This window comes from Parasteatoda tepidariorum, chromosome 7, assembly GCF_982258835.1.
Source record: "Parasteatoda tepidariorum strain Cologne lab strain chromosome 7, Ptep-v5.0, whole genome shotgun sequence".
NCBI lineage: Eukaryota > Metazoa > Arthropoda > Arachnida > Araneae > Theridiidae > Parasteatoda > Parasteatoda tepidariorum.
Genome location: NC_141761.1, coordinates 18,091,445 through 18,119,014, shown reverse-complemented (window position 1 = coordinate 18,119,014; position 27,570 = coordinate 18,091,445). Strand labels below are relative to the sequence as shown.

The window sequence follows — 27,570 nt, the reverse complement described above, 5'->3', positions numbered from 1 at the left end:
AAAAATTAATTTTTATGTACACTCGTCAGCCTAATCAGTCGAAAAACTAAATTAAAATTTATAAGACTCTTATTCTACCTGCATTGCTCTATGCAAGTGAAACATGGACACTAAACGCAGACACTTAGCGCACTCTTGGTGTTTTTGAAAGGAAATCCTTAGAAATATTTTTGACCCAGTACAGGAACGAGGCTGTTGGCGAATCAGATACAACTTTGAATCAGATAGACTCTATGGACAGCCACAGATAGTACAGGTCATCTGAAGCAATAGATTAAGATGACTTGGCCATACCTGGAGAGGTCCACCTTTAAAAGTCCTTCGGGATCTCGGGCTAGAGGAAGACCTCCAACTAGATGGCTGGGTGACACTGTTAAAGATATAAAAGTATTAAAGATAAACAACTGGAAAAAAATCGCCATGGACAGGAGGTGTTGGAGGACACGTGTGGTTGAGGCAGCCAAGGAATGTAAGGGGCTGTCCTGCTGAAGACTATGTACACTCGATGTTTAAAAATTTTTCTTTTGTAAATTTTCCAGAAAGTCCTAGCGCCAACTCCAGTATCCAACGCACCCGAAGTTCGAAACCTAGGCACACACAACAGCAAGTCTTATTTCAATTAAAATGTTTCCCTAACATAGAGATGCTAGTAGAGTTAGAAATTTCAGCTGTGCTGTTGCACGAACATGACAGGTTAAATTGCCTAGTTTCTGTAAATCTTTTTCGAAATTTCACAACAATAAAATTAGAATTCCTTGTAATTTATGAAGCGTTTAAATCTTATTTGCATAATAAACTATTTTAAGTGATAGCAAACCATTAAGGCTCAAAAAATAACTTCACCTGCTAATGTTATCACTCGTTGATTTCTTGCTTTAAGCGAATCCTCATTTCATTTTGTACTTTTATCCGGTTATGAGAATCTTTTGGCCGATTGGTTTAGTTGATCTCCTGACCCTAATTTAAATCAACCTGCGTATTAAATTTTAGGGATTCTGAATTAGTTTTACCATTTAGTGATGAGGTAATAGAATACCTTGAAATAATGTTGACTCTCAGTTAGAAACTTTTATGGAAGCTGCTAAACTTGAACAAGCTAAGGATAGAAATAATGAAGAAATTGTGTCTCTTTTAAACAATCCTTCTTTAGTAAATCAAAATAAAACTAAAATTTATTTTTACGTGATAATTTGTTAATGTATGCAACTGAAAGCATCGAATTGTTCGTTATTCATTAATTGCCAAACTTTTAAATATTTGTCATGATTATTGCTGGTGTACAAAAGACTGGTGAGTTAGTTTCGAATAGATATTTTTGGAAATGATGTTGTATTAATACATGTAGTGTTGCTCTTTCTTGCTATTTTTGCATGAAGCATAAGCACTTTAGATATTTTTGGAACAAAATGCTACTTTAAACCTGCTACTTTTAAAACAAAGTGGACGTACTTCATACCGTAAGACCTGGACAATTTGTCTCAATGAACATAGTAGTTTCTCACATGGTAATGGAATGAGTGAACGCTGTAACAAAGCAATCAAATCTTCACTTTTTAAATTATATGATAAAAGATGCGTCAGTTGCTAATACAGTTTAATAATTCATCAAAATATTTACAATGGTACCGTGAACTCGTCTAAAAAAATCACACCCGATAAGTTTCATTTTTTAAAAAAAACCTTCTTTATTTAATTATTCTGTTTTGCAACTGAAATTGAGTCGATTCATATTAAAAGTCTTATTGTTTAAGGAGAAATTCTTTACGTACAATTCTGTTGTTAGCAGCCACAAGGGTATCATACCAAAGGTTTGACGCAAAGCTCACCCAAGGTCACTGTTATGCCTCGCTCGAAATTATGAACAACGTATTTACAGGAAGAATATAAATTCTCTGACGGTAGTAAAATGTTGTAAAAACTTGTGTAGTATTTGTATTAATTTCAAATAATAATTTCACCATTACTAATCACATTTATTTCATCATTTAAATAAATCGTAAATTTAGTACAAGAATAAAATAAAATTCTTATATTTCTAGACGCCGAATTCGAGGCGTCCAATTCTAACGAAAGTCTGAATATTGATTTGAGGTAATGGCAATATCTGTCCTGAAAAAAATAATAAAGTAAATCAAAACAATTGCCTAAATTTAGAACATTAAAAAATATTTTGATTATATCCATTCAATCAATTTCGATTACACGTGCTTTTTACTTTTTTTCTTTTTTTTTACTAAACTGAACGTTTTTTCTAATGATCCTTATAAACTCCTGTTTGTGAAAATTGCAACACCATGAAGGAATCGTCATAATTGAATGAAATTTAATACACAGTTGAGTGGTAGTGGTACAAATAAATGATTAAACTTTCAAGGCAAACAAACAATAACAAGAGATCAAAATCAGTATTTTATGTAGCCACCACGCTCCGCCATAAGTGTTACTACACGACGTGGCATGGAGTCAAGCAAACTTTGAATGTCTGTCTGAGGAGGAGAATTCCATACTGTTTGCATGCGTACCCAAAGTTCGTCTGTAGAAGCAACAGAGCGAGGATTACGAGCGAGACGCCGACCAACGAAATCCCACACATGTTCAATCGGTGACATATCCGGAGAATACGCCGGCTAAGGAAGAAGCTGTACCTGTCGCGATGCAAGGAAGGATTGAACAGTCCTAACAATATGAGGGCGGGCATTGTACTGTTGAAATACAGCACCTGGCAAGGCTTGAAGGAAGAGAACAGCTTGGGGCTGTAGAACTTCACTGATGTACCGGTTGCTGTTCAGATTACCCACAATTCGTAGTAATTGAGATCGTCCATGATATGCTATGGCACCCCAGACCATAACTCCGGGTGTTCGTCCACTGTGGCGTTCGATAACGCACTCCGGAAGATGGCATTCACCGGCATAGCGTCTGACACGAATGCGGCCATCATGGTACCTCAAATTGAAGCGAGATTCATCAGAAAACACGACACGCTGCCAATCAGTCTCTATGCTGGTTGTCCCATTGCAGCGGCAGGCGGCGAAGGTTTAGCGTGAGGGGATCCTGTATAAAGGAGTCCTTGCGCGCAGTCCACGCTGCAGCAGACGTCTACGAATTGATAAAGCACACAATGAAACACCTGTAGCTATTGGCCACCGTGCTGCTAGTTGTCTAGAGGGAGCCGTACGGTCCGTTAGCGCAACGCCGAACAAGTGTCTATCATCACGAGCTGACGTGACATTTCGGGGTCCACTCCCAGATTTCCGAGTTGTCCGACACTCGTCCTTCCACTGCTTTCAAACACGCATCACTGTGCTGCTGTTACGCTGCACACGAGGGGCTCCTGTACGATAAGATAATCCAGCTTCACGAAGGCCGATGATTCTCCCCTGTTTAAACCCCGTAAGTTGTTGAAATCTCGCTCTCTTTCGTCCAATAGGCATAAGTAATGACTAAGCTAACGTTTACCACTAGCAGATAACCACCGATAACCATACTAGCTTTGCTACAACCGTCTATTTATTCGGATCCATCCGCCGTTCAGAGGGCGCTGCTCAGCATACGCATGCGCTACGGGTCTGAAATTCTAATCATTTGCATATCATGCTCTACTTTGCATTTCCTGAAAATTTCAGCTCACTCGCGTAAGTCCTTCATGGTGTTGCAATTTTCACAAACATGAGTTTACATACACTGGTTATCATAAATTAAGGAAAATTCACAAAAATCGCGATAACTCAAGAAATTACACATGGAATTTTATGAAACTTACCCACAATATACAACACATAGTAAGGTATTAAACAACATAAAAAGAAATTATCAGACATTAATAGTAGTATAGAAATTAGCACATGTATAAAATAAACAAATTGGAAGTATCGGTTTGCAATAGAAAAAGTACCTTTAATATGGAATATGATTGCCTCTAGAAGCAATACAGCACAAACAGCGATGTGTGATGCTTTCAATTATGCGGTCTATCAGTTCAATAGGAAGTGAGAGCCATTGCTCTTGTAAAGCAGTTGCAAGCGTGGCAAGGGTCTGAGGGGGCGGATTGATGGCAGATACACGCCTCCCTAGAGCATCCCAAACGTGCTCGATAGGATTCAAGTCCGGGGATCGAGCTGGCCACTCCATGCGAGTAATTGTTTCCTGTTGAAGATAATCATCAACAATGCGAGCTCTGTGTGGTCTTGCATTATCGTCCTGTAACAGGAAGCAATCACCAATTGCCCCGGCATATGGGCGCACATAAGCATCAAGGATGTTGTCTCGATAAACCTGAGCATTCACGGTTCCCCTTGGAAAGACATGGAGGTATGTGCGCCCTCCTAAGGATATGCCTCCCCAAACACAGACACTGCCTCTTCCGTATGCATCTCTTTCACGGATGTTTGATGGATGATAACGGGTCCCAGGTTCTCTCCATATCAAATAACGTCTACTGTCACTTTCTAGACTAAACCTGGACTCATCCGTAAAGAGAACAGGCCTCCATTGATCTGACGTCCAGTGGACATGTTGTCGGGCCCACTGCAAACGGTCTCTCCTATGGCGTGATGTGAGCGGCACGCAAATGGCTGGTCGTCTCGCATACAGACCACCTTCGTGGAGCCTTCTGCGCACAGTTGACGTTGACACCAACCTTCCGGTGGCTGCAGCAAGAGAGGATCTAAGATGTGTCGGAGTAGCGGTTCTATTCCTGCGTGCACTTAATGTCAAATATCGGTCATCGGCACTGGTCGTAACAGTTGGCCGTCCTTGACTGAACCTCCTAGATGCCGAATCTGTGGTTTGAAATTGCCTCCAAAGTCTATGAACCACAGATGGACTCACATTTAGCCATCTGGCCACTTCTGATTGACTCTGCCCTGCCTCTAGTCTCCCGATGGCTCTCCATCGTAGTTCTTCAGGCAAATGATGCCTAGAGGTCATTATTACGAATTGGCTATCTCAGATTTTCAATGTCGCAATCACAGTAAAATTTGTGTGCTTTCTCTCAAACTTGGACTTTTATGCTCCAGGCAGATGACGTAAGCCGAGTGCAGCGCCACTAATTTGCATATTGCAATTTTACTCAGCTACTCTTAGTGGACAACATATGCAAATTTTGCACGGTTTGGCTTACTTTTGAAAGAGTTATCGCTATTTTTGTGATTTTTCCTTAATTTATGATAACCAGTGTATATAATTTTTTTTTTTTTTTTTTTTTTTTTTTTTTTTTTTTTTTTTTTACAAAATACCACTTTTTATGTATTTTCTTATTTTAAACTTAGGGATTATCTGAAAAGAGAATTGGATATTTCTAGCGTACTGTAATTCATAGAAATATCGTACTTTTTATTAAAAAAAAAAAGTTTTACTCAAATTTATATTCTTATTTATTAAATGTTTATTTTTAGACTTTATACGTTAAAAAAAGGTTGTCTAAGTCCATTCCACATAGCTGCACTATCACAAAACTCAATTATCACCTTCCTAGATTTAAAAACTTTTAGAGATTAAAATAGCATTTAAAATTCCTATTTTTCAGTCACTTTAAAATATGCCGAAATGCTTGAGTTCATGATATTTTTTTTTAAACTGAAAAAAACTCATTAGCTATAATTGTAAAACTTTAGAGCCATAATTACGTAACAGCAATAGTTAAAAAGTAGGAAATGGAATAGAATGAAATGCCTATATATAAATGGGTGAATCGAATTAGTAATCGAATCGAGACGGGACCGAAATGAAGTCGGAATTCAAATGGCGAGGCCGAAACACTGCTTCTTTTTATCAGATTGAATTAGAAATAGAAATAGATTGAATATTACCTGGTTAAAAATTCCATTCGTTTCAAAAATATACGGATAGGAAATAACTGTCGATATGTTTCAAGCGCTCAAAAACAGGCGCAGATTTTACAGACTTGCCAGGAGTGAGTAAGAAGATAGGTGATTCGAAACATAAAACGAAAAATTGCCATCGAAAAATTGGAAAAATAAAGATGAGAAAGGTATTTGGTTTGTCACCTTCATTTTTTCATTTTTCGCTAGCAACTTTTCGTTTTATGTTTCAAATGACTTTTATTTTACTCATTCACGTCTGGGAAATGGGCACTTGTTTTTGAGCGATTGGAACATATCAACAGTAATAAATTTAGACACCATTTTAAATTAGTTAATCTTAAAATACAGAGTAATAAGTTAATATAGAATGACATTGTAATAAAGAAAAATAGCTCTTTCAGTTTTTAAAAATCGTAATTTAGGAAACAATTAAAATCAAAAACTGTTTATGGTATCCCGTGCTGAGGCCTTCTCTCTTTTTGGAGGTATTGTTTAGATGGATGCGCAACATGCGGCTGAGAATTGTTGTTAGATGTTACAAAATTTCCATGATAATGTTTGTTTTAATTACTTAGAATTTTAGTGTTAAAGACCAAGCAGGATTCTGGTATATAACGCATCTAAAAGTGATTCGCGAGTTCTAAGGGCATAAACTGCCAGGAATATCATAATAAGCCCATTAGAGATTAAATTACAGAAAATTAAATTTAGGTGCGATTCCACGTCAAAGAAATTATCATTGAACGTAGCTTTTTACGAATATAAATAAAATTATTTTTCATGTTTTGACATTTAGTACTTAGATATTTCAAACACGAAATATTTTCAGGACAGCTATGATAATTAATTGTATGCACGGGATCAATAATGGTAATTTTTCGAGAAACGCCTTTATGAGACGAAATGAATAATCAAAAATAATAAATGTCATACAGTAAAAATCTAATTTTAGTGAATTAGGAAAACATTTCAAGGTGTCATAGTATGTGGATCGATAGAATGAGAATAGAAAAGTGTTCGAACCTGCTACATATCCTGGATAGTAAATAAGGGCACATATGAAGCACGTGAGAGCATTTACAATAATGTACGACAATATTCGTCTATGGAATGGTCGATATTCACAGTTGCTGAACGGCAAAGAACAACCAGCTTCGATGAAAGATAACTTAAAATCGTCGACGTTCCAGAGCCAGTGCTCTGAATAATTCCCTGCAACATAAAATCCAACGTTATACTTGGCAGCTGTAAAATAATGAAACTAGGAAGTTGTTGTAGTTCATTTACGTCGCACTAGAGCTGAACGATGGGCTATTGGCGACGGTCTGGGAAACATCCCTGAGGTTGATCCGAAGACATGCCATCACAATTTTGATCCTCTGCAGAGGGGATGGCGCCCTCGCTTCAGTAGCCCAACGACCTGCACCGAAGTCTAGCACTTTACGGTAGAACAGTTGAACGAGGACCAATACCGTGCACCCTTGGTCCCTACGCAGACTGATCCAAGTGGTCACCCACCCGCACACTGACCGTAGCCAGTGATGCTTGACTTCGGTGATCTGCGGGAAGCCGTGTCTTATCGATCAGTTCACTGCGGGACTAATGAAACTTGGAAGTTCTGTCATTTTTTTTTTCTTTTTTTCTTTCAAATTTAAAGTAAACACGTTCTTCAACCTTTTTTTTTATTAAGATACACTCGTTCATTAATTGTTTAGCTTTTGATCAAATTAACCTATATTTCTTTGGTTCTTTGTTGTTGTTGCTGTAGTTCATTTACGTCGCACTAGAGCTGCACGATGGGCTATTGGCGACAGTCTGGGAAACATCCCTGAGGTTGATCCGAAGACATGCCATCACAATTTTGATCCTCTGCAGAGGGGATGGCACCCCTGCTTTGGTAGCCCGATCACCTGCACGAGAAGTCAACCACTTTACGGTAGAACAGTTGAACGAGGCACCCTCCGCACACCCTCGGTCTATACCGCCCACCCACACACTGACCACAGCCGGTGATGCTTGACTCCGGTGATCTGCTGGGAACCGTGTCTTAACGATCTGTCCCGGGACTCTTTGGTTCTTTATAAAAGCAAGGTGATGGGCATTTTTTTGTTGCTGCTAAATTATGTTATAATTATATGCAATATTTTTTTTTTCATGGTGCAAGCAGGATGCTCTATAATTATCGCCGTAAACATATATTTTTTCAGAATCCTAAAAAAAAGTGAAGCCTAAGAAAAACCTAAAAAGTTAGAAATTTTTTACAAGCGATTAAAAATGTTATCAAAACCTGAAGAATATTATCTAGGATGACGAGATTTAGACACCAAAATCTGTTTGATTGCGAGATAAAACAGAGATGAGGTGAAGAGGGATGGCAGAAGAACGCTTTCAAGTTGCATCCAGCGGTGAAACTCATTGTGATGTTTTTAATGACACCTTTCACAGTACTGATTTGTCATATTTTAATGACGTTTTTGATCTTTTAAACATGAATTCTCTACCCCAAATTTCCATTCTTTTTAAAATTCACTTTTAACAAGCATTCTAAAAGTGGTAAAAAAAGACCTTTAATTCTAATGGATAACGTACAATATTTCAATATCCTAACATATTTAGTAATAGAGTGAGGTAAATTGACACATTCTGGTACATGAATTTTAAAGAGTAAATTCATTCGTTTGGTAGATGTGTTGAAGCACGTTGAAGTTACGTATTTTTAAGAAAAAACATGCCGAGAAGTTAATTATCATTATTCAATATACACTGATGGAAAAAAATCCTAACCCCAAGAAAAAATTATTGTAGAGTAATGAAATTTTGGAAACGCGTTTGTTTGAGTAGCATATTTTTTTTATAAGAAGACAAGGTAACTCCTGGATCAAGTATTGTGAGAAATTTGCCTTCGTGACTTTTTTACTGAAATTTGTCTGGACTGGGACTTCGTGACTGAAATTTGCCTCGATTGACTTTTTGATACTAGCCCACATTTGCGTAACACGGAGAGGAAGACCACGAGAACCACCCACGGTTAGCCTGACGTCAAGAGGACTCTAACCCATGATCCGTCTGCCACTGAGGATATTGCATGTCAGCACTGTGATCGGAGCAAGCCGGATGCGGAATTCGTATCAACCAGCCATCGCAGGGATCGAAACCCGGTTCGCCTCATTGGAAGGCGAACGCTCTATACCCTGATCCATTGCGGCTCGGAGTGACATGGTTGTAACATATTTCAAAACAATCAGGATATTGAACTGGCAGGACCGGGAAACAAGAAGAACGACATGAAGAAATGTTCCATCGAAGGCCAAGGCTCACCCAGAGCTGTCGAGTCAATAATGATGATAGTATGCCTATTTAATTGTATTTTTTTTAATCATTTTTATGAAGTGACGTAAGATGTATGTTAATGATACATATTAGCAAAAGATCAATTATTTCATCGTTTTTACATCTTGTTCTTCAATTATTTAACAAAGGATCGGAACAATGACTTTGCTTATAATCATTACTATTTAGCAAGCTTTTTGTATTAAATGTGGAAATTTCATGATTTATTGATATTCGCTGCGGATTAGGAAAGCTGGTATGGCTTTTATTTCTATAGATGATAAATATAAAACTTATAATTTAGTTATTACTTCCTTTTTGTTCACTTTCTTTCGTGTAATCGGGAATAGAATCTTGCAATCAAAATTTAGACCGCTTTTCGACTAAGTAAAGCGCTTAAATCCTTACTGGAGTTCTGTGACAAATGATAATGTAAGTGTCAATATTTTCTTGCAGCAAAGAGAGAATTTATCGCCCCATTACCACTTAAAAGAATTTACCATCCATCACAATTTCGATCACTTTTCACTGGTTTGTTTAATCCAATTTCGACTAGGGTTTTGAGTTTGATGTCAATAAAAGTTTTAATTGTTTCCTGAGTTGTGCAAACAAGTTTTATTACCAATCAAAACTCAAAACTCACTTTCCAACAAAAATAAAGCATCAGACATAAAACTAAAATGAAGAAAACTATAAAATAACATGAAGTTTTAATAACTGTGTTTATCAAGTTCACTAAAAGGAATTGTTTTCACGCATAAACGTTGGGAGAAATACTTTTATTATAAACATCTATCGCCACCCAAAATGCCCCCCTCCTCCATGTTTATCGAAAGTGCTACGAACAACGTTTTTCATTTTAGATCTAATAAATATTTAATTATTTTATCTTTTTTAACCTACTTGTTCAGATCTTGGTTATCTAAATTTTATTTCATTATAATGCATAACCTGAGCATTTATGAATTGAAAAATAACTAATTTACCCTTTAAAAAGCTGTGCTCATTTGCAACGGTTGATATAATTCCAGGTAGGCAAATAAAGCTGACTAAGATCAAAAGGTAAAAAATGATCCTCTTAGAACCTGTAATAAATAAAATTCATAATAAATAAAATTTCAAGCGTTATCAGAAATAGCATCATTTTAGTGTCTATGAAAAAGATACGAAAAAATATTAGCGAAATAAGAGTTTAAAAATACGGCTTTTTGGAATTTTTTTAGCTGACAAACTATTTTTCCGATGTCGAAAAATATTGCCAATGAAAATTAAACTAATAAATTCAGTAATAATTCATAAAAATAATTATATAACATTTTAAAAGTTTATTTTTTACAAGGAATTATAAATGTGTGCAAGAATTTATTTATCTGCTTGAAAGTTGGTGAAATACGCGGAATCGGAAATAAACGTGAAACATTAATTAGAATTTTTGAGGACTCCCCTTTTGACCCATTAATATTTTCGATTGGTACATAATTTGAGAAAAATCTGATCATCAAAATCTGATCTATTTTATTTATTCATTTATGCATTTTTTTACTGTACGTACATGAAAATTACTGAGCAAAGTTAAATATTTGTAAATTCTATTGTTTGGCTGAGATTCACGAAGTTTAAAAGATACCTTAAACTTCTACATTCCCTTTTTCATTATTAATGTCCAAATTCAATTCTCGATATGCTCGCGAAGCACAGAGTCCGTATTTCAAGTTTTTCAACAATACTGCGTACACAATTTGCCGAGAAATGTGTTCTCGTTATATTTGAATAAATTCAAATGACCTGAATCACAAATTTATTTTGTCTTAATGTACGTATTTTAGGTATTAATGAATACATTGGTTAGTTATATTAGCGAAAGAAACAAAATTGCAATGCGGGCAAAAGAAATAAACCAAACATAACAAAAATATAGATTTCTCTAAATTGTTCTGACCAAAATCACCAAGGTCTGGACCCAAAAAAAATTCGAATTCTTTAATAATCTTCCAGTTGTTAAGCAATATTTTTTTTTACTAAACGTTTGGAAAATTAAGCAATAATTAAAAGAAAAAAAAGGACAAAAAAAATTAGAATATATGCTCCAAATTTTTTCTTCTTCTTACGAAAAATACCCTGTTCTTAGAAAAGCCATGGTATATATACCAGCCACTACATTATCTCTATTAAACTACATTATTTTAGCCTAGAAAGTACATTATTTTTATTAAAAGAAGCATCACATACGGCTAGTAAAAAATAGCAATAATTATTGTTTAAAGTACATGTGCTAAATTGGGGGAGGGGGACAAATCGATAATAAGATATCAAACCTGTGAATATTTTGTAAATTCCCACTTAGGTTTTTATTCAATAATTTGTTAATGCAAAAGCTTTTTTTTCTTGTTAGCTTGGCATTGCGATATAAAGAAAACAACCAAATTAAAAGCTGTGGATTTACGTAAAACTTTTTCTTTCTAATAGAAGTTTAAAAATATAAAACAAAAATTGTAGAAATATAATCCTATTATAAGCTTTTAATTAAAGTATGGTTTCAACAAAATGAAATAACTTTTTATCACTTATTGTAAAATGTAATAAGCCATTGCATAAAAGGAAAAAAAAAATCTTTAAATTACCTTCAATGTAGTTCATTTGGGTTAGGATGCTATAAAATTTTTATAAAGAAGCAAAGTTATTATTTTTCTGATCTATCTGATAGTCCATTTGGATGTAAACTGAATAAAAACAAATAAATTTAGAAGTAGAAAATCTAAATTTTTCTGATTTTGCTTACGAAAGCCAGCAATATTTTAAAGTTTCTTAATTCTTTTGTTAAAGATACAAAAAATTTATGAAATGACTAACGAGTCATTATGTGCCCTAAAACGAGCCCTAGTGCGATATTAACAGCCAGACCAAATATTATCTCTCGGCCATAGTGATCCCTAATTGGAGTTGAGATTTAAGTAGAAAAGAAACAGGAAGTTTAAAGCGTTTAAACTATTATTTTTCTTCCGAATAATATAAACAAGACTGTTTCTTTTCCTAAATAATAACTTTGCCTCCTTAATTGTTTGACTATTTAAAAGTATGTATAGAATTCTTCAAATTTTTTTATTACTCTTGCTAAAAAATTATTGGCCCTTTTTTCTGTGACCCATTTACTTTTTCCTGTATTGTACCCTAATTTTATATTCGTTATTTGTATATACTTGTTTACCTTAGTGACAATGTAATGTATTTCAGATGTTGCCACAATTTCGCTTTCTTTGTGTCCGTTTTATGAGAAGAAAAGCATGTGGACGCGCTGCACTAAATTCGGTCTCTGTAAATGCCTCTTATTCAACAGTCAATAAAGAAGAAGTGAATAAATTTACGAAAAATGCTTCTACTTTCTGGTGGCAAGATAATCAAGCTTTGATTTCCATGAACTCAGTGAGAGTACCCTTCATTAGAGACGGTCTTCTTTTAATGTCAAAATATTCACTTAATTATACTCACCCTCTGAAAGGGTTTAAGATAATAGACGTAGGCTGCGGCGGTGGTATCTTGTCAGAGCCATTAGCCAGATTAGGTGCAAGTGTTACTGGGCTAGATCCAGGTGCAGAAAATATTGAAGTTGCTGTTGCACATGCCAGTATGAATGAAGATGTCAAAGATAATGTAACGTATATTTGTGACTCTATTGAAAATATTAGAGAGAGTCATGCTGGAATGTTTGATGCTGTTGTGTGTAGTGAGGTGATAGAACATGTTGCTGATGTGAAAACCTTTCTTGAATGTTGTGTGGATATTACAAAGGAGGGTGGATCTCTTTTTTTCACCACACCAAATCGTACTATAGCATCGTACTTTACAAATATTGTTTTAGGGGAATATGTTTTACAGGTGTTACCGCCCGGTACTCATGATTGGAACAAATTTATCACTTCTTCGGAATTGAGTGATATGCTTTTATCACTCGATTGTCGAATAGTTTCATCAGAAGGCTTCATGTATAATCCTGTAACAAAAAGATTTAGCTGGTCTGATTTTTCTATGCTGTATGCCTTACATGCCTGTAAATAAACACAAACTTAAACCTTATAGTGTTAACCATGTAGGGTATTTCTGTAGTTCAGAAAAGATAGTTTCAGTTAAGTACCTTAAAAGGTTTTAGGTTGTTCTATGTTTTGAAATGCAAAAAGTTTATATTTATTTTGAAATGTAATATATTCTTTATTTAGTTTTAGAAAATAGGAACTATTTGCATTTTTATTTTATTTGTTTTTTTTTTAAGCATTGGGTGATGCAAAATGTTTTATTTGTGATTTATCAAAGCTAACTGTAAAAGTGATTGTGATCTCACTGTGTAAGAAAACTAGTCCCCTTTAATGTTAAAATTTTTAACTCGTCATAATGCTCATAAATAAATAATAACCTTTTGACCTGCTGGCTATTTGTTTTTTTTGTTACAAGTTAAATTGCAATAAAACTTCAATGTCATCCTCATATTGTTATTTCTTAATTGTTTATGAGAATCATTGCTAAACCATGCTATTTATGTGTTTTCCATTAAGTCTTGAAAATTGCTAAATTACCTATTTTTTTTTTTAATCATTTCTTTGTTGCTGATTATTTTATTCATTCATTATTTTTTCCCATTTTAATATTTGTATAAAGCAATTATTAAATTTACGTTGCTTTATTTATTAAACTAAGTTAACTGCTATACTTAGCAAATTTTATTCAAAAAAAGAGAGAAAAAAGATATGTGCAAAAGAGTTTTTTAGCTGATGAAACACATTAAACTTACCAGCCATATTATATACGGTCCAGTATGTCCTTAGACTTACTGGCTGTTCAGAGTTGTGAATTAATAGAATTTCATTATTTCAAATGATAAGAGGTTCTTCATAGAATCAGTAAAATAAGTTTGTACAATATATTTTACTAATTATATTAAATACTTTATGAATGTGAAATTGTTTTGATCTATGTTAAGAGAACAAAATAATTTGTTTCATGTTCAATTTTTTGAAGAAGTATTTTTTAGGAATATGTATTTCTGTGTAATTTTTTTTATGGAAATAAAATACATCTAGTATCTAATAGTCTTACTTCAGCATTGTAGCTATATTATTTTTATACAAATGTAGCAATTTTTAATTTATTAATTTTCATATATTTACAGTCACTCACAAGACATACACTTGCCAACCAACTGAAATCCAATAAATTAAAAAAAAATATTCTGATAATGATATTTATTTTAGGAATTAAATTCAATGTTAAAGAATTAACAAGGGTGATCCATTTTTAATATTGTTTTTATTTACATACACTACCCTACAATATAGAAAAAGATAATTTCAGTTTTTGAAATTTTTTTAAAATTTCTCCAGAAGTGCTTAATTGATTATTTTGTAAAGTTTGATTAGTTCATGCAATTTTTCATGTTTGGCAATAAAATTTCAAGCTTTCAGAGGTTAAATTACTTAAGAAAACAAGTATTTTTGAACACCCTATGCCCGAAAAATCAAGCAATAAGCTTATAACTTGTACCAATTAATTTAGTTGTTATTCTTAATTACTGCATAAAGTTTTGTGGACCCGAAGTAAATATTTATGGTAATAGGGGCATTCTTATAAAAAAATAATTTTTTTCGCTTTACGTTTTTTTATTATAACTTTAAGATATTCAATGGAATGAAAGGAAATTTTTGGAGCAATTTAAGATTCATTACAAAATTTTTAAAAAATTCATTTAAAACTGCACAAGTTAAGAGTATTTAAGATAGCTCTTTTATATTGTATGTGCACTGAAAAATTTTTTAAAAGTTTTTTCATAATTTTGTAGTGAATCGTATTTGGCCAGTAATAAAAAAATTTGATTTCAATATCTTAAAAATTTAAAAAGTTTTACGCAATTTTCTTAATAGTATTTGTATTTTTCAAAAGAAAGCTCAAAACAATCAGGGGTTTTTCACGAATTTTATTTTGCATCATAAGACAAAATTTAATAATAAATTATTATACCTTACAATAATCATAAAAAAAAAACATAAGTAAACTTTGGTATAGGGAAAGAAAACATACTTTTATGAGGGGTGATTTCCCACAATGCTGGTCTCATTTATAATAAATCTTGTTTAATAGTACAGGATGAAATTTGTAGAAAACCCCTTATTGTTTTGAGCTTTCTTTTAAAAGGGTACGGAACTTCTTATAAAATTGCTTGAAACTTCTTAAATTTTTAAGATATTCAAATGAAGCTTTTATTATTAGTTGCCAATTACAAACACCTTTCAGAATTTTGAAAAACTTTTAAAAAAATTTCTGCGCATGCGCAGTATAAAAGAACTAGCTTAAATACTAGCGTAGTTTTTACAAATTTATTTAAAGTTTTAAATCTACAAATTTGTAACTTATGGTAAATTTCTCCAAAATTTTTTTGCTTAGTTCCATTTAATAAAGTTACGAAAAATTTCTTTTTATAAAATGTCTATAAATATTTACTCTACGTTTACAAAACTTTATGCAGTTATTGAAAATAACTAATCGATACAAGTTACAAGTTTTTTGCTTGATTTTCTGGCATAGGGTGTTCGAAAATACTTATTTTCTTTCATAATTTATTGTAGGTCTTCCAAACCTCTGAAAGCTTTATATCTTATTGCTAAATATGAAAAATCGCATGAAATTCTCTTCAAAACTGAATCATTTCAAAAGTTACAAAATAATCCTCAAGTATTTCTTGAGAAATTAAAAAAAAAAAAAAAAAATTTCAAAGTCTGAAAGTTTCTTTTCCATTATTGTATATTAAGCTCTTTTTGAGAAGCATTTAAAATTTAGAATCAATGAATTTTTTATCTTGCATTTGGCAGAAATACATCCAAAATTTGTTATTTCTTTATGTTATAAATGAGAGTTAAAAGCAAAAAAAATTTTTTTTGTAAACAGGATGTCACTTATTTACTTTGATGATGTGCATTTGGAATACTTAATACATAATATTTCTCTTTCATTTTAGTCAAAACCTGAGTTTGGATTTTGTTTGGGAGTAACTTATTTTTTTTATTAAAAATAAAAACTATTTTCGTAATATTTATTTTACTTTTTTACACAATTTAAAAATATTTATATCATATATAACATTATTTTATATATTTGATTAGAAAAATTAGCAAGCTATTTATAATAGTGAATTCATGATGGGATTTGTAGTATTAGTTATGATTAGTATGTAATTTGTAAATTTTATTGATATGAATACAAAATTTAATTGTGATATTTTCTTTCTCACAGATTTCTAATTATTATTATTTTTTTTTTTAAAGAAAATAATAATAATAAAGGAAGATACATAAATTCTTTTTGGTTAAAATAAAAACTCCTGCAGTAAAATTTTCCCCTGAAAAATTGAAAAGTTTGTGCAAGAAGAAAATTATTAAGATCCCAAAAAGTTTAGGAATATTACTAGCTTTTATTTATTTTAATAAATGTTTACTTAAATTCAAGTGTGCCACATTTCAATCTTTAAAATCACCTTGAATTTTGTTAACAAAATATTTCGACCCATTTGTGCATTATTTTGACACCAGTTTTTTCTAATAACACTATTAATAAATAAGTTAGATAGCTTTATGGGTTAAATGAGTTAACATTTACCTGTGATTTAGTTGACATATAGTAAAACTTGTCGGTAACAAAAACATGGATACCGTGGCTAATTGCTCATTATACCATAGTCGGTCAAAATTTAAAAAAAAAAAAAAATGAAATCAATAATACACAAAAATGAACTTGAAAATGAATTACTTTTATTATTTATTTACAGTAGGAAAAAATTTGTGAGTTTTGTGTATGAATAAGCTTTATTCTTTTTTCTATCAATCATTTGACTTAGAACAGTGTTAAAAAAATTATCAAGTACTTTGGTAGACTATTATACTAATATGAAAGTTGTACTAGGTTAAGAAAAAACTCATTTTATTAAAATCTCATTATTATCTTCTTTTTTACACTTTTCAAACATCTGTAGTAATTTTTTTTAATCATTTTAAATGCTTTCTAAACTTTGTTTTTGTATGATGTCAAAACTGTATTAGAAACTATATCATTCATTCTGCCAAGCACAACATTTTTATGGCATATCCAACTGTCATAAAATGTAAATTTTTTTCCCTCTCCAAAATTTTTTTTCATTTACTCTTTTTCAAATATGTGTGAGGATGAATTTATCTTTCATAACTTCTTTTTCTTATGTTCAAGGCAGATGAAGGATATTTTATTGCTACTGTACATTGCTTATTTACTTACAATTTTCAAACTAAAGAGGTTATTAAATGCTCACAAAGGAATGTGATTCTTCAGTATTCCTTCCTCTTTTATTTTATCAGACTTAGTTTATGCTACTGTTTAGTCAGTTTGCATAGATTTCATAATACCGCTTTTCTTCACTACCACAGGTTTTGATTCTCATACCACAAAACTACTATCAACTTTTAATAAATTTTAATGTTCATTCGTATTAATTAGTTTTCCTTTTGTAGAACTTTATCAGAGTGGTTAAATCTGATTGGCCATGGGGAAAAGGTACTATTGTGACTACTGTGAAAGATCCTTTGCAGATGGAGCTGAAAATCGTAAAAAACATTTGGCCAGTGTGCATCATCAAAAGTTGAGAAAAACTCATTATGATACATTTCAAAGTAAGCATATTCAACTCTACCTAAAAGTTTTGAAAAGAAGTTGCATTCAAATATTTTTGTTTTGTTAAAATAAATTGTTTTGTTAATACGAATTGTTCTGTCAATATCAATACATTTGTCGTGGAGCGTTGCTACTTTTACATAAAAACTATTCATTAACATATGGTAGATTATTTTTTCTTCTTAGCTGATGTAATGAACTTTTCCAACAGCTTAACTTTATGTACTATCTAAGCACATATTTCATAAAGGGTTATGTTTACAACTCTTTTAGATTGCCTAAAACTGCTTTATCCCTTCCTTCAAAGTTCTTGAACATTACTTGTTTTCCTAATCACAATCCAGTTCTTGTCATGTATGTATTTATGTATTCATTTTCAGTTATGCTATTCAATAAATTGAAGTGACACTGCAAGTACTTATTTGGGAATGTCCATAAATAATTGCTAATTTTTTTTAAAATCAATATTTTTACTCCCTTTTATCTCAAGGGCGATGCTTACTATACTTCTGTATCGCATGTCAGAATACGTTACATTGAGATAATTCAGAAACAAATTCAAATGTTATAGGTAATATTTGCGTTTTAATGACATTTGTAAACACAACAATAATGATTGTATAGGTGCTTACATTGATGAACGAGATGAAAAGAATGTAAATATATTTAATCTGCCGGTTTTGAAATCTTTTTTATTTTCGCCAAACTGCATGTTGTCATGCTTTTTGTTACCCAGTTCTTCCCCTTTGTCGCAAACTGTCACAATTTCACAAATGTTTTCTGCCCTCTAAGCATAACATCCTTTGTTGAAAACGTTTGTGTTTAATTTTAGAGTGTCATAGTTGTATTATTGACTTAAAGATGCATTTTTTGAATTAAAAAAATTAATTTTAACTTTAAATTAAATTTTTGTAACAAATACAATAAGTTATTGTGACTGTTTTTCTTAAAAAAAGGGATTAATTTTTGAAATGGTGCGTAAAAAGGCTATTTTTTTCCCCTTCCTTTTATTCTATTTATGAAAATGATATATTTTTTGACAACTTAAATTTCTAGTATTTCAAAATTTTTGATATCGCTCTTTAAGTTTGCATGTAATAATAAATAAAAGTAAATTTTTTGAAATGGTTTCAGGTCCCTCATTATTGTTAGAAGAGAACAATGCAAAAAGACCTTGTCGAAAATTCCATCAGGAAGGTATGTTAAATTAATACTTTTTCTTCCTTTGATAAATTGCTCTCTAATTCTTACAAATGGATAATAAAGGTTTATTTAAAGGAATAACTTACATTGATGGTGCTTAACCTTTTTTAGAAGAGGCTAACAGAAAAATTATTTTTAGTCATTAGATCAACTGATAACTTAATTATATTTATTGTAAACAAATATATATATTGTCTTTTAAATTTAGGTACTTAAGTTAGTTTAATGTATATTATTTCAAAGTAATTAAGTATTTATTTAGAGTTAAAAAACATTTAAAATTTTGTACACTTTACCTTCACTCAAAAAATTAACTTTTAGCAAGTATTAAATTTAACGCAGAAACATGTTTTGTAATAATATTTTTCTGATATTCCTGATTTTCTAAATGAGAAAAATAATTTGTCCTGATTTTTTTTGCATATTGTTTTGATATTCCTAATTTTTGTGTGTTTTCAAAGCTTCCCATTTCTTATAAATACTGTTGTAGATACAAAAGTAATTGATTTTAGTAATAAAAAGATTTGAATTTTTTTGATCCTTCATCCCTTTATTTTAATTAATAACGTTAGCAAAAATTAATGAACTTGATTATTAAAACGTGATCTTCATGTAATTATATAAGCAGTTCAGGCTGATAGTCTTACCCATAGGATTAAGAGTTTTTAGGATTTTGGTGTTATGAAAAACATTATTCAAGTAACAGTTTTTTATTATCACGTTTTAATGGTGATTAATTCGGAAGTCATTATTTTCATCATATGCAGTGACAAATCTTTAAGGGTCGAGTTTTGTAGTTTCATTATTGTTGATTTATTTCTTTTATCTGATTTTAAAAATAATCAATTTCCATTAACAATACAGTAATCACATCATTAAATTTTTAAGTAATGAATTGAGGGATCTTTCTTCAATTATAATATAATAAGAATGAAATAGTGATATGGATATAGTGATATGGATATAATAAGAATGAAATAGTGAAATATTAATTGGTTGATACTAGTTAGTTTTAATGCAACAGTGCTAAATAAATAGTGATATTAGATAATATTTACTGATTGATACTCGTTTTTTTTTTTAATGCTATAGTGCTATAAAAAATTTCTAGATTGAGTTCTCAAACTGTTACAAGGTGTTCAGTGCTTCGTTAATAATTATAGTAGAAACTGTTAAAATTCTCTTTTCGAAACAAAGTAATTCTGAAATTAAAATTTTAAAATTTTTTGCATTAAGATTTGCCTTAAGTAGGGAAATTATAATTTTTTAGTTTATTTATTTATGTTTTTTAAAAAAGTAGTCTAAGATGTGTTAACTGCACCAGAAAATATCTTGATCGCATTGGAAGTGTTGTACTGATTATTTTGTAAAATGTTGCTCTGGTTTTTTCTTTGACCTACAATAAGACCTGCAATAATTAAGAGTGTTAAAATGAGCTTAAATTGTGATAGCCTGATTTATGACACAGCTCGACAACCACACAAAAAGCTTGAATTTTAATTTGATACAGCGCAAATCTCATTGCTGACATAAAATGTTGGTAAGTGAATTGCTACGAGATTCCAACAAGCTTTGGAATAACTATGTAAAGACTCTACACCTTTTATCCTCTCCTATTCGTGAAATGTTATTACTTTGACATAAATTTCACATCATTCACACACACATACACACAAAAAAAATTGTCTCAATGCTTTATGCAATGCTTTACACATTTCCTGTTTTGTGTGTTAAGTTAAAATCCTAATTCTGAATGCTAGATTTGCATATTCACTGCAGCTTGCATAATGAACACAAATGAAACCCTATTCATGACCTATTTTTGGTTCAGGTTTTATGTCTTTTATTATTGAAACGAGAATAGCATAAATTTTACCATTAGAAGAACTTCTTTGCTTGATTCAATCACTTGCTTGTTTTCTTAAGTTGAATTTAAAGTTATGAGTTATATTAGATGTTCTCTTATGACTACTTTTAATCCTTAAAGCTTTAAGTTTGTTAGCTAAATTGTAATGAAATTTCCCTGCCATGCACTACTTTCCCATTAAATTATATGGGTAAAACTGGTTTTCTAAAGTCTGAAGTAGTAAGTTTGTAAAAAACTGGGTCTAATGCTCAAAGTATTGATTTGTATAATTAAAAAAAAATATGTATTAAAAAATGGTATACACATTAATATTCACAACTTAATGTTTAATTGAGAAAAAGACAAATCCTATCAAAATCTAATGAATCATTGTTATATGAAACTTTTATTTAGTTGATTATTTGTATAATTTTGTCTATATGTTGAAACATTTTGGTAATCAAAATTTTTTTATAAATGTAATATTTGTATTTCAATCAACTGAATTATATCAATAATTAATTTGACACATTTTTATATTTTTAGGACATTGTGATTATGGTTCTTGCTGTAAATATTCTCATTTAACTCCTGAAGACGTCCAGAAACTTCAGGAATTAGGTAATAATGTTTCGCTCCTTAAAAAAATTAACTGAATATCTATATAGTAGGTCCTCAATTTTTTGAAGTAACTGGGACCAAATAAAACAATACTTCAGATAATTGAAATAGTCAGTTTATAGAAGTAACATGTTTTTAAATCTATTTTCATCAATTTACCAAGAAATGTTTATTTAAATAATAGTGCTATATTGTATTTAAATGTAATTTTTATTTTGATGCTAAGCATTAGACAATTAAATCCGTCATTCCTTAACACATTGACTGAATGTCTCAGGTAACCATTGAACCTCACCATAGAAATGAACTTTTTCCAGAAGACCTCTTTTTGTGAAAAATATGATTGCAAAGTGGTGCAAAACATAACTGTGTATTACACTGATTACTAAGTATTATTTAGGCATTTCCTGAGAGAATATTTTGATTGCATGCCTGCACCTGATATAAGCACTACTGATTTGACACCATAGAGTCATAAGTCCCGTAACTATTGCTATGGAGTTATAGAATTTCTAATTGTGACTAAAAAAGAATTTATGACATCAATATAAGGTGTCTAATTTTGCAGTCAATACCAATGGAATTCTCTTTAAGTGATAAAAGTAATATAACAACTGAAAAAGAAAAAAGTAAGAATGTAGAAAAGGCAAATTCCTATGGTATATTGTTGAAAAAGTTGAAGGAAAAAAAAAAGTGAAACATGCATTGAAAAAAATTTTTCAAACAGTTTACAGAATTTTTTTCCCTCAAAATATTGATAGAATGGTAGAAACAATTGATAGAATGGGATGGAAGACATTGGATCATTTAGGGTTCTACTGTATTTTAGACATCGTTTTTTAATGTTTCTTAAGTTTTTTTCATTTATGTATTTTTATGTAACTTGCATATTTTGTTTTCAAAATTATTCATCATATTAAGAATGAGAACACCAAATTTATAGATCCAATTGTAGCACCAAATTGATTATTATATTTATTTTAATTTATTTATTTTTTATCTGATTCATCGGATTGTTAAGAAAGTTTTAACTGTTATGTGTGTCTGCATGTAAATACTTTTTCTCAAAGGAAAAATGGCAACACAAACAAAAAATATATATAAAGTTAAATCATTAAAAAAAGTTCTATATTTTACTTTCATACCTTAATTTTAAATGTTATGAATTGCTTATTTTTTTTTATTTATGTTTTCTATATTTAACTTTAAACAAACAACTGGTTTAAAAAAATCCAAAAAATCATATTTTTTTATTACTTTGTATTAAAGGATGTAATATCTGCATTATTTTTAATTTTAAGTCTGAAATATTTTGGCTGAGTTGTTCAATTGCACCAATTGAGTGCTAACACCTGAAATTGTTCAAGTTTACTTAGTAGTATATGTGATTTTTCCAAAATTTTAATAAAAAGCGTCTTAATAATGAACGAAATTTTTAGGGAAAGTAGTGCATATCATAACGATTAAAAATTGCTGAATAGCATATGTTCGGAATTGTCATTATATAATGCTAAATGGTACTCTCGCCCGGTGGCTGAGCGGTAGCGCTTCGCGCTGTCGTGCCACAGGTCCCTGGTTCGATCCTCGGGCCGGGCAAGGTTGTCTCAGCCTTTCATCCCTTCAGTGGGTTGATAAATGAGTACCAAGCATGCTTGGGAACTAAACACTGGGGGTTACGTGTTCGGCTGACCACCTGACTGGAACATCTGCTCCTGCACCCCAGAGCCCAAGGTCAAGAAAACTGAGATGGGCACAATAGGCCTTGGCCCTCAAGGGCTGTCTTGCCACTGAGTTTAGTTTAGTTTAAATGGTACTCTACATCCCATTGTTGTAAGGTTACTGTGCACCATTGCATGAGTACTGCTTTCTGCATCCCCACGTGCACTGAGCCTTGATATCTTTAATGGGGAGATCTCAAAGCTATAGTGTATCACAAGCTCATGGGGAAACTCTCCTGCAATGCTGCTGCAACAAGACTGTCAACTTTCTAGGCTTTGTGGCAAAAATTTCTTCTCGTGGTGGAAAACTTTATGTTTCAATGTATTGTTCTTCGTTTAGTTAATTTGATTTAAAATTATTTTTCACACCACTACATGTTAATGATTCCAAAATTCATATAAAAAGCTACTTTGTTCCAGTTCTTTTGTGGTGAGGTTTTTAAAATGTAGTTTGATTAATTAAAATGTAATTTGAGTAATTACAATAAATATTGCGTACTCAAATTGAAATGTAATTTGACAAAAATTAACTCAAATTCTTAAATTGTGATGAATTATTTTCAAAAAGCAGAGTAGTGTGTATCCCTGTGACGATAAAAGAAAATGGTTTGTTTTACCGGAATACATAGCATTCTATGATGTAAATTTATCACATTCATTGTAGCTTTATAAAATGTATTCAACATTTGTAGTCATTGTGTCCCATAAACATTTTTCAATTAATCCCTATCTTGTATCTTTTCAGACCTTTTACTCTGCTACTACTTTCCCTTTAGATTGTTATGCAATAGCTATCTATATATGCTATCCCCATAGATTGCTATGCAATTCTTAATCCTTATGAAGCATCTTATCTCCTCTAAAAATTTCTCATACACTTTTGAGATTCACTGTATAAATAACATTAAAATGGGATATTATTAATTGCAAAAATGTTATGCCTTTTTAATAAAAAGAAAAAAATGAAAAGAAAATAGAAAATATGAAAACAGCAAAGAGGTTTTTTCCATATATATTTAAAATGAAAAGTAAATTATTTAGTTTTATGATATATTAATAAAAATTTTTTAAACTATTTTGTGCTTAAGATTTCAAATGAAAATAAACTAGAAATTAAGCATGATTTATTTTTTATAAATTTAATTGAATTAAAGAGAATGAAAATACTTCACTTTAAAAAAATTTTAAAATATTACTTCATTTTTAATAAATAGAAAAAATCGAAAGAAAATAAAAAAATATGAAAACTACAGAGAAGTTTTAACACTACATATTTTGAATAAAAAATAAATAAATAAATTATTTAGTTTTTTGATATATTAATTAAAAAATTTATAAACCATCTTTTGCTTGAGATTTCTAATGAAAATAAAATAAAGATTAAACAAAATTTATTTTTAAGAATTGTTTTGTGAAGAAAAGAAAAATATTTCAGTTTTTTCTTAAGAAATGTTTTTTCATTCTATTTTTTATAAATTTTGTTTCATTCTAAAATGCTTGGAATTGCGATATACAGTCGAACCCCGCTATAGTGAACCTGGGATATAGTGAACACGCGGATGTAGTGAACTTTTTTAACGGTCCCGTCCGCATTCCTATTTAAATAATGTTATTTTTAACGCTTATAGTGAACAGCTTAGAACTTGGAAACTCGGTTATAGTGGACTCAAATTTCATTTCTTTAAATATCTTTTTCAGTCCTCCATCTTTAAACTTGTAGGTGTTGGGACTGAAAATGAATGCATTCCTATAAAATGTGTCATATTACTCTCCTTTATGCTTATCACTTTTAACTATACTGTAATAAATGTCAAACAGATCATTTATCTTATACTCCCCCCTCCCTGACAGGCCTTGCTTTATCTCTTTTCCCCAAGCTTGCTCTACAACTAGTTTACTTGGCCACCTGCTGAATTTTTGGAATTTTCTTATCTGTTCAAACCATATTCTTTACAAATCACCCCTTGACAATCAAGAAGGGGAACAATTTAACTCATTCTACAGCTGCTCTCTTCATATTCTTACATCTATTTGAGACAAGATTTTTATTTCAAAAGCAGTGAAAATGGCAAATTCTCTAAAGAGAAAAGCGTTTTCGATAGAGGACAAAGTTAAAATTGTAAAGCGTATTGATGATGGAACAAATCAATCGACAATGTGTAATGAATTTTCATTGTCAAAATCTACAGTTTCAAACATTTGGAAAAATCGAAGTGCAATTCTTGCGGCATACGACAAAAACATGGTTTCATCGAAAAAACTGTGTGGAGCTGAAAGAGAAAACGTAGAAGATGCTTTGTCAAGATGGCTCGAAATCTTGTTCAAAATGTAAAAATCTTTCAATTTTTGCACATTGTAGATAAGAAAATTGATGAACTCAATTTAAAATCAAAAACTTATGCAAAATTGCAAAGCCAATTTTCAATCATTCAACTGTCTTATGCAAAAAATATTCTTCAAAAAATTTGGATATAGTGAACCATCGGTTTTAGTGGACACATTACTGAGTTCGCAGACGGTTCACTATAGCGGGGTTCGACTGTATTTATTAAAATTATCTCCCACAATGATATCAAGTGAAGAAAATTGTGAGCATTTGTATATAAATTGAATTTATAATTATGAAAGTGAATTTCATTCTAAAAGAATTCCCACAAATTGAAATGTTCAAGTTTGTTAAAGTAATCACACTGTTATTCAATGATATTCTTGGAAAGGGTATTGACATTTTTATCATCATTACTTCTTCATTTATAATTTTAATAACTTAGTTAAAATTAATGATATCAAAATATTTTCTTTAATTATAAATAACATATTTTAAAATTATTGTTGAGGAAATAATTTTTAACCATAATAAAAATTATTTTATTGATGTTACCAGAAGAAAATCATTCAACTGTTCATAGCAGTTTTTTTCTCTTTGTAAGGGTTTAAAACCACATATTAAGTTCAGTTTGCTTAAAAGTAGATAAACAATAAAGTTAAACAAGTTATAAGTTCCTCATACAAATCACACAATTTCTGTAACTAACAGAAGATGTTGCCATACAAATCATTGATAAGATTTTATTCCTATTGTTGATCGTTTGTTCATATTCCTGAACAAATATTATTAAATACAGAATCTGACAATGATTGTAAAACAATGAAATCATGGTCGTCTACATCAGAGAACATAGATTTTTACAAGAAACTGTGTACCTTTTTTAAATAGGTGTTACTAATAATATATTTTGTGTCATGTGTATTGAAAATTGGGCTATCGTTGAACTTCATTTAAATAACTGTGAAAAAAGTAATTTATGAAATTTTTTTATCCAAGAATAGTTTATCGAACTATTATGGCACTCATTTTTGACAATTTTGTTGGACTATGGTTTAACAAACACCTTGATTTTGAAAATTTTCTTTCTACTTATATTCTTGTTATAAATATGTTTAACTTTATTTGTGCTGTAAAATATTTTCCTATAAAATATGATTTTAATTTTTCTAGTCTTTTAAATCAATTTTATTTTCTAAAAGGTTATTGTTTCATAAAAACTTACTTTCACTTCTGGAATTGTTTTTTTAACCCTAAAATAAATAAAAAGTACTTACTATATGGCATGTTGTTACTCACATTATAACTATTAAATATGTTCAGACGTTAAACATGTAGGAAAATTGCCAAACATATTTGATTCTAAAGTTGGGTTTCATTTTAAAAATATGCTTTCAAAGAAAGATAGTAATAACTGTTTACCAAATGCATATGGTTGGTTTTTATAGATCGACAGGAGAAACTGGCAGCTGCCATTGAAAAACCACGAGTTGAACCAGACATTGATGAATGGGTGAAATCCAAAATGTCCATAATCGAAAAGCTATCTTCTTCATCGACTGGTACAACCACTCTGATACCAGTTTTACCATCCGTTCTTTCAAATATCCCTAACATACCTCCGTCTCTCATTCCATGCAAATCTTCAGAAGTTTTTCATTTAAACAAAGAAGCTCCACATTTTTGGAGTTAGATAGAATTTTATCAAATTCTTTAAAGATGTAATACATTTAAGGTTGTACATTATTGTAAATAAAACTGTATGTTTGTAATTGAAAAATTATTTTAACTCTTTACTTTTTTGTTCATGCTTTTGTTTTTTTTTTTGCTTATTTCGCCATATCTCGAAAACTTTTTAAGACAATAGAAAAATCTTTGCACACAATTATGAAATTTGTTTATCCTAAGATAAATCCATGCAAAAAATAAATATTAGTAAATGTTTATTATTTGTTTTAGTAATAGTTGAAAAAATTTTGAATTTTAATTCAGAACAAAAAAAAAATGTTTGGTTTTGTTCTG

General features: G+C 30.9%; 2 protein-coding genes across 3 annotated transcripts; one reads left to right on the top strand and one right to left on the bottom strand.

Moving 5' to 3' along the window:
* Positions 1 to 1,961: 1,961 nt before the first annotated feature.
* On the bottom strand, positions 1,962 to 11,913 carry LOC107451616 (uncharacterized). Its single transcript, XM_087167429.1, has 4 exons — positions 11,777 to 11,913; positions 10,142 to 10,240; positions 6,849 to 7,037; positions 1,962 to 2,109 (listed from the first exon to the last, which is right to left on the bottom strand). The coding sequence occupies exons 1-4, from the start codon at positions 11,790 to 11,792 to the stop codon at positions 2,036 to 2,038; spliced, it is 378 nt and encodes a 125-aa protein (XP_087023555.1). The 5' UTR covers positions 11,793 to 11,913; the 3' UTR covers positions 1,962 to 2,035.
* A 155-nt stretch (positions 11,914 to 12,068) lies between these two features.
* On the top strand, positions 12,069 to 27,328 carry LOC107451620 (ubiquinone biosynthesis O-methyltransferase, mitochondrial). Of its 2 annotated transcripts, XM_043049874.3 has the most exons (5): positions 12,118 to 12,228; positions 17,675 to 17,833; positions 18,969 to 19,031; positions 21,430 to 21,504; positions 26,997 to 27,328. In XM_043049874.3, exons 2-5 carry the CDS (start codon positions 17,707 to 17,709, stop codon positions 27,239 to 27,241), a joined length of 510 nt encoding a protein of 169 aa, XP_042905808.2. In that variant the 5' UTR covers positions 12,118 to 12,228; positions 17,675 to 17,706; the 3' UTR covers positions 27,242 to 27,328. The 2 variants fall into 2 exon arrangements, with proteins under 2 accessions (XP_042905807.2, XP_042905808.2); XM_043049873.3 differs by lacking the exons at positions 17,675 to 17,833; positions 18,969 to 19,031; positions 21,430 to 21,504; positions 26,997 to 27,328 and adding an exon at positions 12,387 to 14,239 and having other exon boundaries at positions 12,069 to 12,228.
* The last annotated feature ends 242 nt before the right edge of the window (positions 27,329 to 27,570 follow it).

What these genes read in the sequence shown, in the direction of transcription:
- LOC107451616 (XM_087167429.1), bottom strand. An exon ending in TGAGCACAGCTTTTTAAAGG is followed by an intron (nt 7,038 to 10,141) that starts GTAAATTAGTTA and finishes TTTATGTTGCAG; the next exon opens with GGAATTATTCAGAGCACTGG. An exon ending in CTATCCAGGATATGTAGCAG is followed by an intron (nt 2,110 to 6,848) that starts GTTCGAACACTT and finishes TATTTTTTTCAG; the next exon opens with GACAGATATTGCCATTACCT.
- LOC107451620 (XM_043049873.3), top strand. Translation starts at nt 12,387, where the DNA reads ATGTTGCCACAATTTCGCTTTCTTTGTGTCCGTTTTATGAGAAGAAAA.